The following is an 11,819-nucleotide window of genomic DNA, read 5'->3' as shown; positions in this document are numbered from 1 at the left end:
TGCCCCCTGCTGTGCCTGTGTAATAATGAAAAACAAACAATCCTGCATTATGCAAATTAGATTAAGATTAGGGTATCTTGGGGCATTTAGAATGAATAATAGAAAAGTGAATTCTCTCACTTCCCAGAGTATGACAACATGTTTTATTCAGGTGTGTGTTGCCTAAAAGTGTCTACAATAGAAACAGACTATATCTAATGGAATGGCATTTATTGCATGGCATTTCACTGGCAAAGAAAGCAGGTCATGGTCAGCCTATAAAAGCTCATGTAACTTGGTGGTTAGAAAATTGACCTTGATGAGTCTAGTCACATAGGTGAGCACATAGGTTATGCTTACTGAAAGGTTCATGTTTGTAAATTTAACTCGTTTTGTTGCACTTTGCTCTGATTAGCTCCAGTAGTCACTGATGCTCTTTGATTTATGGGACATATTTTCTAGATGGGCATGTTATGTGGGACAAGATGGATGAAGATGAATTCACCGATTATCTCATTCAGCTGAGCATTGAAGAATCTGCAAAATCGAAAAATAGGTATGTTCACTTATCTTCTAAACTAACACATTGGTTTGACTGATTGATGTATTCCTTTTTTATTGTATGTACGTGTTCATGGAAACTGAATATTTAAAAGTATAGCAAAAAGCAATACTTTCTCTCAGAGCATTATTATATATTCTTGAAGCTCCGCCAGTGATGAGAATGTGAAACTGATGGCAGCAATCCAGACAGGTAATGGATCAATGCCTTCAAATATTTTGTTTCCGTTCTATCACCATAAACATGAAAAGATACTTGAGGTTCCTCACACTTGCTGAACCCCCTGAAGAACCTCAGGACCCTTCTGAGGATCCCACAAATATCCTATTGCAGGGGTTTCCAAACTTGGTCCTGGAGGGCCAACATCCTGTAGAGTTTTCCAACTTTTCCCAACACTTGCCCGTAAACATGAAGACCTTGAATATTGGTTTAGGTTTGTTTATTTGGGGTTTGAGTTAAACTCTGCAGGGCAGTGACCCTCCAGGATCACAATTGGACACCCCATCCTATTCAAGTATATACTTCAAGCGCTAATCTGGCTGCAAGTCTTTCACATATGATGGTGTTGGGATGACAAGTTCCTTAGAGTTCTTGCAGGAACTTGTGGGATCTATCTTGTAAGTTCCTCATAAAATCGTCCTTTCTTAAAGTGAACCTAGAGATTCTCCAATGGGGTCCACCAGTGTAACAATCTTAAAGGGGTCATATGATGCGATTTCAAGTTTTTCTTTCTCTTTGGAGTGTTAAAATCTGTTCATGCATAGATAAGATCCCTAAAGCTTCAAAGACTACAGTCTCAAACCCAAAGAGATATTCTTTATAAAAGTTAAAAATGGCTCATTTAAACATGCACCCACATGACTATGTCACAGTGTGGGAAGATTTGCATAACACCACCCAAATGTATACGCAAAGAAATAGGGCGGGATTTTTCTTCTCGCTGTAGTATTGTTGCATTGCCTACGCCATGTCCTGGAGACGCTGTGTTTTGTTGTGAAAGCAAAGTACTTTGTTTGGGCTTCCAAAATAGGACACAACTAGAAATCAGTGGTTAAGTTGTATTTACAACACATTCAACCCAATATTAGAGTGTGTGCAGCGCATTTTACAGAGGACTATTTCCTCAACCTGGGAGTTTCTCTATATTGAGGTATTCGGCCAATCACAACGCACTGAATAGCTGGCCAATCAGAGCACGCCTCGCTTCTCAGAACGATGAGCTTTGTAAAAAATCGATGTATTTCAGAAAGGCGGAGCATAGAGGAGCAACAATAATGTACGGTATGTGGAAAATAATGTGTTTTTTGCACTTAAAACCACATAAACATTGCAATACACCAAATAATGTTATTTTTAGCACCGTCATATGACCCCTTTAAGAACCACTAATTGGGCCACAAGTATTTTAACATAGTAGATTTATCAAGCTGATGCTTTAAACAGTGGTATTGAACAAAGCTATTACTTCTGTAATCTGTTTATGTCCCCTGATCATAAGGTGACAATGCAGTCATCCATGAGCTCAGGCAATTTCCTTCAGCCTTCAAGGAAGTTGATAGTAGAGGACTTCTACCGCTCCATCGAGCCGCCATGCAACCATCAGGGAAAGTACTGGAGGCAATTCTGGGTGAGTCCTTAACATGGATGGACACAATTCTGATGTAAGGGTTGGATAAGTTATTGAGACTGTGTCAGACATACATACATTACATTGGTTTTGAGATATTTGATAATCATATAATCCACAGTGTCCAGCCAGACAGACTTGGAGGACAAAGGTAGGAATGGAGAGACTGCCTTGACTTTAGCAGTTCAAACTGGACTGGAGGAGAACGTAAGGATCCTTTTGGAACATGGAGCACTACCACACAACCCCAACATCAAAAAGGAGTCTCCACTTCTGCTGGGTGAAGCACAACTTAACTGTTGATTGGTTGACCTGTTGATGTAATTTCCATAATAACTATAACTCTCTTCTTTATTTTGTCCAAGCGGTAAGAGTCCGATCTTATCAAATGGTGTACGCTCTCATTGCACATGGAGCTGTAGTGGATCAGGAATGTTCGAAGAGGTGGACGGCACTGCATGAAGCAGCCCAAGTGGGCTGTATTGACATCTTAATGCTGCTGTTGAGACGTGGCGGCCAGATATTAGTGAGGGACTGTCATGGAGCAACACCGATGAGTGTAGCAGCAGAATGCGCCAATCTTGAAGTCCTCCAAGTTCTCATTGATACTGGTGAGAAACTTTGATCTCACAAATGAGAGAGAGATTAAAGAAGATTTGTTTTAATCAATATTAATCCATCTATCTTGACAAGGAGCTGATGTGAATGCACAATCCAGTAATGGGGAAAGTGTGCTGATGGATGCAGCTGGTTCTGGAAACCCAGACTGTGTGGAGCTTCTGCTTGAACATGGAGCCTCACCAAACCTGGCCAGCTGGACCGGGCATCTTCCTATTCATCGTGCGGCCTATGAGGGACACTACCTGTAAGTGTACAATAATTTGAAATAGGTAAACAATAAAATACATTAACGTGAGGGTAGTAAAGTCTTTTTTTGTAACTATTGGCATTTTTAGCCTAGTAGAAACACCTTTTCAGTCTCGCTAGTTTAATTTGTCCACTAACAATGTCTAACAGTGTATATAAATCACTGGTGAATTCTGTCCTTTTTTCTAAAAAAATAAATAAAATAAATTCTCATCACATCTCAGATAATGTACTATATATTTAAACGTCACATTTTTAATGTTTGGATTAAATCGGCAGATTCTTTTGATTACTTTGTCTTGCTAAGGCTAATTTCACAATTAGCATTTCATGTATTATAAATGGATAATTACATAATATTGTTACACTTTTTTACATAATTTGACAAAATTACAGTTTGATCGAAATAATGAACACTTTTGTGTTTAACGTGTTTTTCCCTCTTTTTAATCCTTTTTATTCGTCATTTTTGGCTCATAATTTCTCAAATTTTACTTCCAGCTCTGGTAAACAAGCACAGTGACAGAACAGTAACTTGATGATGATAATGATGATGATGATGATGGGAAAAAAAAGATAGGAGTTCCCCCAAGAAAATATGCATTCACAAAAGCACTGAAATACAGTTTTTCCACCTCATTTTTTTCCATCACAAAACTTTGCGATAGAACACAAAATACATCGAAATATAATCTTCCTCCCATCTCAATTTTTTATAGCATCACTTAAAATACAGATTTTGGTTTATGTGCATTTCACTCTTTGGTAATGTCTCAAAATTATATGTAATGATCCAATTTTTAATGATGGATTTGATGGAAATATACATTAAAAGCCAGTTGGGAAAATGAGCAAAAATAAATGCTGACATGGAATAAAGTTTCAAAGTCAATTTAATGTGACATTCATTTTATAAAAGTGTGTTTTAATTCAAATCAACCCAGTGACAAAAGCTGAAGAAACCCCTATTAACAGTCAAACAGTAAAAGTGTTCAAAACAACCTTATACATATACTTATCTGAATTATACCAATTCCATTTACAGAGTGTTAAAAATACTGATATCAGTCACAAGCAAGACAGCTCTCATTGAGTCTGGCCAGAGTCCAGTACACTCTGCTGCAGATGGAGGTCATGCTCAGTGCCTGCAGGTCCTGATTGACAGCGGTTTTGATGTAAATGCTCTACTTGATCTAACCATCTCTGACAACTACAGCGACATGCGTAGGAGCGCCCTTTACTTTGCAGTCGCAAATGGAGATGTGACTTGCACTGAGATGCTGCTGAATGCTGGAGCCAAACCTGACCTGGATCCCCTGCACTGCCTCCTAGTGGCGGTGAGAGCTGGGAGGTATGAGATTGTCAGGATTCTCCTGGACAGCCAAGCAGATGTGAACTGTTACTTCACAGAGGTCAACGACACAGTGTTTCCCACTGCCTTACAATACTGCCTGAAGGATGAGGAGATGATGCGATTACTTCTTAATAATGGATATGATGTAGGCAAATGTTTCCACTGTCACCATGATTTCCATTTCAACATGGGGTTTGCCTGGAAGGACATGCATCTACATAATCCATGTTGTGATATCTGTGATGGAGGAGACAAGAAAATACCTGTGAGTTTTGGGCCTGATTACAAAAAGTTCTGTTCCAAAGCCTACATAGACAACATTTTAAGCACACTTTTACCAGCATCTTAACCACTTTTTTAAATAGTAGCATAGTATAGTAGGTAGTACATTTGGTTTGAAACTTACTTTGTGAAACATTTGCATTGTGACTGATGAAAAGTATGTTCGATATAGTATAAATGTGTGTAGTAGAAATGAAATTCCGACGCATTACAACTGCCATGTTGTCATGTCGCCTACAGCTCCAGTTGTGTCACTTCACTGCCATTCACAACTCCTCTCCCATGGCCTCATGGGATAGTAAAGTGTACATCAGATGTGCACAGGTAGTAGTAGTAGGTTATCTGGGTACTTTCTGCCAGCTGTTTTAGGATTCGGATGTACTACTCCGTTCATGTACTGTTTTTTGCCTACTGTACAGTACGGAAGAAGGCACATTCGAACACAGGTCTTGTTTTAGATAGATTCTAAGGAAGCATCATGAGTGAAATCCCAGAATGCACTATGCAAAGTAAAAAAAAAAGTCATTGAAGATCACAGGTTCTAGCGAAATATATTTCATTATACTGAGTACTGCAGTACTGCAAAATGTACTTGGCCTTGTTTACACCTGGTATTAAGATGTGTTTTGTTCGACCGGTTCACAAGTCCAGTGGGTGAAAAAAATATTTGATCCCCTGCTGATTTTGTACGTTTGCCCACTGACAAAGAAATGATCAGTCTATAATTTTAATGGTAGGTTTATTTGAACAGTGAGAGACAGAATAACAAAAAAATCCAGAAAAACGCATTTAAAAAAGTTATCAATTGATTTGCATATTAATGAGACGGGCCTGTACATGTGCTTTCTTGAGCAGGGGGACCTTGCGGGCGCTGCAAGATTTCAGTCCTTCACGTGTGTTACCAATTGTTTTCTTGGTGACTACGGTCCCAGCTGCCTTGAGATCATTGACAAGATCCTCCCGTGTAGTTCTGGGCTGATTCCTCACCGTTCTCATGATCATTGAAGCTCCACGAGGTGAGATCTTGCATGGAGCCCCAGTCCGAGGGAGACTGACAGTTATTTAGTGTTTCTTCCCTTTGCGAATAATCTCACCAACTGTTGTCACCTTCCCACCAAGCTGCTTGGCGATGGTCTTGTAGCCCATTCCAGCCTTGTGTAGGTCTACAATCTTGTCCCTGACATCCTTGGACAGCTCTTTGGTCTTGGCCACGGTGGAGAGTTTGGAATCTGACTGATTGATTGCTTCTGTGGACACGTTGTCTTTTATACAGGTAACAAACTGAGATTAGGAGCACTCCCTTACCTGTATAAAAGACACCTGGGAGCCAGAAATCTTGCTGATGGATAGGAGATATTAATAGGAGACTTATTTGACTCATTAAAATGCAAAAAAAATATATTTGAAATGAGTTTTTCTGGATTTTTGTTGTTATTCTGTCTCTCACTGTTCAAATAAACCTACCATTAAAATTATAGACTGATCATTTTTGTCAGTGGGCACACGTACAAAATCAGCAGGGGATCAAATCATTCTTTCCCCACTGTAGATCTTCATAATTCCGGTTTACAACTGCAGTTTTAATGCGTCTCTTTTGTCTACTTTCAACCATTTTTGACCACTTTCCTGATTTTTATGATGGACGGGTATATGTATGGGCCTTTTCTGATCTTTCAAACTAAAATTGCAAAATACACTCACACAATGTACTTATGAACGCTAAAGGAGACAATGGAAAATTATATGGACATCAACAGCTTTCGTTTCTGCTTTGATAGCTGCAAACTATGACGAAAGCTGGGGGTTTGTGTTAGAATCAGGACTGGTAAGAAAACATTGTGCTTTTTACATTTTTCGCACCATTTTTCACATCTTTATACCAGGTGTAAACAGGGCCAAAGATTGTTCTATATAACTAAAGGGATAGTTCACCCACATGAAAATTTATTTCATTCAAAAGTCATTAATTACATGTTGTTCAAAACCCGTAAGACCTTCGTTCATCTTCAGAACACAAATGAAGATATTTTTGATGGAATCCGAGAACATGCAGCAGAGACTGACATGGAAGAGAAGAAATTGTTGATAAACTTTTTTTTTGTCTCTTTGCGCACAAAACTTATTTTGGTAGCTTCATAAAATTACGGTTGAACCACTGATGTTACATGAACTATTTTAACAAAGTCCTTACTATCTTTCTGGGCCTTGAACGTATCAGTTGCATTGCTGTCTACGGAAGGTCAGAAAGCTCTCAGATTTCATCAAAAATATCTTAAATCAAAGAACAAAGGTCTTACAGGTTCGAAACGACATGAGGGTGAGTAATTAATGACAATTTTAATTTTTGGGTAAACCAACCCTTTAAATGAGACTGCTTCTCCTAATAAGTTTATGTTGCCATTACATCACAGTTCTGTGACTTCATGAGTCTGTGCTGCCTGGTTGACCTGTCGGGACAAGTGGTACTGATCCTACTGGACTATGTCAGCTGTGTCCCCCTCTGCTCACGTCTGAGATCCATCCTGGAGAAACAAAAGGAGTGGGAAGAGATATACACCATCTTGAGTGAGTTCACTGGGTTCAAATTTAATTATTTATCTGTTCATTGAGTCTTTTTATGACATATAGTCTCATTCTGGGTCAAATGAAGAAACTTCTGCAAACTACAGCTCAGAGTCTCAAAATGACCAAATGCATGTGAGAAGATAGTACCGGTTCTCTAGCAACATATCAATGGTTCGCTAGTCTCAGGAAATGCAGACTAATAGCTTCTGAATTTGTTCCAGACAACCCACGGTCCTTGAAGCACCTCTGTCGTATGGAAATCAGAAAACACATGACCATTAAAAGACTCTGTAATACCGTTATAATGGATTCTTTTCCACCACCGATTAAAAATTACTTGCTGTACAAGGAATATGATCTGACTTGATCAGTACAAACATAATTGAAGTTTTCTTGTCTGATATGGTCTTTCACTGAATGTTACATATACTGTATGTACTGCACATGATCTTTTTGTCAGTAATATAAAATGCTAATTGATGTAACAATTTGTAATGTGTGGATTAAGTTTTAGAACACAAAAAGCTTTTTATAATGTTAATTGCATTCATACAACATGGTGAATCCTATATTGTACAGTGATTAAAATGATTTTGCAACTGTCTAAAATGTACTTTCATTCATGTCAGTTTGACAGTGTCAGTGTGCTATTACTTCTGCTACACTGTCATTTATTCTTTGTTTCAGCTTCTAAACTCCTTCTAGATGATTTGAGTCAGAACAAAGCTCCATTTTTGTTTTTCATCCAATTCATTGTCTATTAACCTACTCTTTCCATTTTTTACCCTCTATTTTGTCTATACCACCCTCCATTTTTTATTTAATTAAAATGTTAGATGATGATGCGACTGCTGTTAAACAGTGGTTATGATGCAGAAAAATGCTTCTTTTGTCCTCATGACTCAACATGGGGTCGCTCCTCAGAACATACCAGTGAGAACATACCAGTCCCAGTAAGTTCACCCATAATGTCTGTTCCAAAACCTAGTAAGTTGCCAACATATGCACACTATAGGGTTGTGACGGTGAGGAAATTTTCCCACCGGTTAATCGACGTGTGACAACACCGGTAATACCGGTATTACCATGGTGGCGGTGGTGGGGTCGTTTGAGTTTTCCCTCCTTTCCTCGAATTTGCAGCAATTCGGCATCAAGCAGTTGTTTGTTTTTAGTTTGTTTGAGTTTCCCCACTTTCCTTTGCTTGTAAAAGCACCGTGCGCATTTTACTTTCACTTGGCGGAAAAATCACACAGTTTAAATAAAATAAAAACTAGCAAATACTGTGGAACCAAATAAATGAGAAACGAATGTAAAAAAAAAAACCTTCCAATATCACTTTAGATAAATGGCAGGTCAACAGGCTTTTCAAAATCCAAAATAATGTTTTAAACAGTCTTGTCTGTCTCACCTCACTCTTCTGTCAGTCACCTCGGCTCACTCTCCTCACGTGTTCAATGAAATCTGATCTGTGATGCGCGACTGTCGTTCGCTCGATGTGTTGCATTGAGCAGCCGTGTTCAGTTTTAATTGTCTGTTCTCTAACTGAACTAAATTATTTTTATTACTATTAAAAAAAATCTAAATTACGGTGAGGGACGGTGCCGCGGTGGGCAAGTGAAGTAACCGGTGTTGCGGCTTAACACCGATATCACCGCCAACACCGTCTATCGCAGCAAGCCTAGCACACTACAGACATTTGATCCAAAATGTATAACTAAATGAAGTTAAAAATTAACCCAAGATGGTGAACAAAACAAAAGAAATGTTTTTGTTGGTCAATACATAATAGTATCAATAAAACGGTTTAATCCAACCAAAATTGAATATTTTACCCAATGTTTGTATGTTTATGCTACTTAAACTTATTGTATGCTACTTTGGCACCATTAGCTTAGCAACATGCTAATAGGACACGTTACTGAAATCAAACGTGAGTCGAGTTTCCGGCTCAATTAATGCCAGTCAATTTCTATGTAAAGTGTTCCAGAGTTTACCCAATATCTGCACATCTACTGTATGCTAAAGTGCTGTAGCATTATCTTAGCAACATGCTAACAGTAAAATGTTAAAAATCATAAGCAGTAGATAGCAAGGTAACTCACTAGGTTTTGGAACAGAGCTAATGTGCACTTTTTTTTGAAAATAGGCTCATTTTCCAACTCCCGAAGAGTTAAACAGTTGAGTTTTACCGTTTTCGAATCCATTCAGCCGATCTTACGCGCCTGAAAGTAGTCCCCAGCTAGATTTTAAATCTAGCTGAGGACTACTTTCAGGCGCTGCGTAATATCATTGCGTCTGCTGCACCCATGGTACGGCAGCAAAGTTCCTTGATAATTACGCCGGAATGAGAGTATAGTTCCGAGCCATATCGGCCTAGAAAATCGCAACTTTTCATTTTCCGTCAATCTTAGTACACGATGTAACTACAGAAGAGTCAAGTTTTAAATAGGAAAAATATCTAAACTCTTTGCTCATTTTTGAGCGAGATGCTAACGGTCTAATCAGATTCAATGATCTATGCTAAGCTACGCTAAAAGTAAAAACCCAGAGATCGGCTGATTGGATTCGAAAACAGTAAAACCTCTACTGCTTAACTCTTGGGGAGTTGTAAAATGAGCCTATTTTCAAAAAAAGTAGAGAGTCTTAAGCTAACTTACCTCTGAAGGAAATGTGTTTTCATCTTTATATGAGGCATATGTCTCTATCTTCTGTTGCATGTAGTTTTGTGATTTCATCAGCGTCTCTTGGCTAGTGCAGTTCGCTGGAAGAGCTGTGCGGGTTCTCCTCGACTATGTCAATCATGTTCTCATCTGCTCCAAGATGAAAATGGTTCTAAAGAGGCATAAAGAGTGGACTGAAATTTCAGAAATATTGGGTGAGTAGCGTAAACAATTCTAGCATGGACAGACACTTAAGCTATACTTACAGAAATATGGATGTTGTAGAATTAGATAACAAAATATCACAAAAATATTGACTTTCCCAGGGAATCCTCGTTCACTGCAACACCAATGCAGACTTGTCATCAGGAGAGAGATGTCTCCACTAAGGCTGGGTGACCCAAAGTTCATAAACTTAGGTCCTTTCCCACCAGGACTGAAAAGCTACTTGATGTACAAAGAATATGATTTGTATGGACGAATCATGTATCAGGAGTGATGGCCTCTCAGGGTAAAGGTTAAGGAGAAAGCACTTTGAGTTCAAAACACTTAAAAATGTGAATGTTAAGTGTTTTTAACACTTTGCATTGAACACTACAATGTGAATTTCACATCACTTCCAAAGGACTTTGCCTCCAAAGCAATGTCTTGGTGCCATTTGTGCAATAAAATAATGTTCTAGCTGACAAAAACACGTTTTTATCAGATAAAAATAAAAGGGTTGATGCCTGTTCTATGAAGTCAGGCTGCTTTCCACTCATTGTTTTTATTTGAACTTTTAATAGCACTTTTACAACACATACACAAGGTGTATTTATTGTGTCTATTACAATGAATATAAGATTGTGGCCCCGTTTACACTATAAAACACAGTTTTTAAAACAAAAACGCACTAATGTAAATAGGGGTGTGCTCAAAATATCGATTCTTAGATACATACCGATATAATAAAAAAAGATACAGTATCGATATTCTAGCCCTTAGTATCGATACTCCGCCCAGCCATTAGGGGGCGCAGCGGCGCCCGCGAGTTTAAAAAAAACTCATGGAAAATGTTAAAGCAAGATGTAGCATTTAAGTGATTTCATAGTGAAATATGTTATGGCAGTAGTGTCACAAAAAAGAATTATAAGAAGATTTAATAAGAAGTTAAGAATAATAAGAAGAAGATTTTGTGCTTGTGAGAGCTCAGACTGTACCCTTGGAAAGTTAAATGTTGACTTGTGGTAATTTCCAGATTAAAACAATTTGTGTACAATTAATCAGAGCACTTAAAGTTGCAAATATTTAAGCAAAATGCACTTTGTTATAATGCACTTTTGTCTTCAATAAATTGAAGAAAAATGCAGAGTTCTGTTTGAGTAAATGTGTTCAGCATTAACTAATTGGCTCTGGCCCATGTATTTTTATTGAATCGTATCGAATCGTGTCACATTGTATCAAATCGTATCGAGACAGCTCTGTATCGAGGTACGTATCGAATCGTGACCTGTGTATCGAGGTATGTATCGTATCGCCAGGTTCTCCAAGGTATACAGCCCTAAATGTAAATGTTCCCCGTTCACGAAAACGCCGGGGTAGTGTAAACGGGGCCTGCATGTCACACCTCAGTGCTTCTAAACTGTGGTTCTAGAATGACCTGCATTGTCACAACTGAAGTAACTAAAGCAGGTCATATCTATTTATAGCTTTATGCCGTTAACATCAACAAGCATGTTCGGCAACCTGTCAAGCAGAAACCTTTGACTTATGTATTATCAGAAACTCACCACCCAACCTTGTGATAAACTGTCAGACACATTAGATGCATTTATAGTTTACTGTATACTTATCTTTGCCTGTTCAAGTACATCTGATAATTTAATTTAATAGAGATGGTTACAGATGGATAGCTTTTGAAAAAATGTGAGCATATTAGGGATG

General features: G+C 38.3%; 1 protein-coding gene across 1 annotated transcript; it reads left to right on the top strand.

The window, feature by feature from the left end:
* Positions 1-464: 464 nt before the first annotated feature.
* LOC306866603 (ankyrin repeat and SOCS box protein 15-like) lies at positions 465-7,840 on the top strand (the record flags this gene model as incomplete). The annotated part of the gene is made up of 9 exons (XM_079411860.1): positions 465-535; positions 687-733; positions 2,040-2,168; positions 2,290-2,448; positions 2,534-2,779; positions 2,862-3,033; positions 4,081-4,654; positions 7,083-7,236; positions 7,458-7,840. 9 exons carry the CDS (start codon positions 465-467, stop codon positions 7,601-7,603), a joined length of 1,698 nt encoding a protein of 565 aa, XP_079267986.1. The 3' UTR covers positions 7,604-7,840.
* Positions 7,841-11,819: the final 3,979 nt, after the last annotated feature.

Source organism: Barbus barbus (genome assembly GCF_936440315.1).
Source record: "Barbus barbus genome assembly, chromosome: 48".
NCBI classification, from domain to species: domain Eukaryota; kingdom Metazoa; phylum Chordata; class Actinopteri; order Cypriniformes; family Cyprinidae; genus Barbus; species Barbus barbus.
This window is presented reverse-complemented; position numbering and strand designations above follow the sequence as displayed.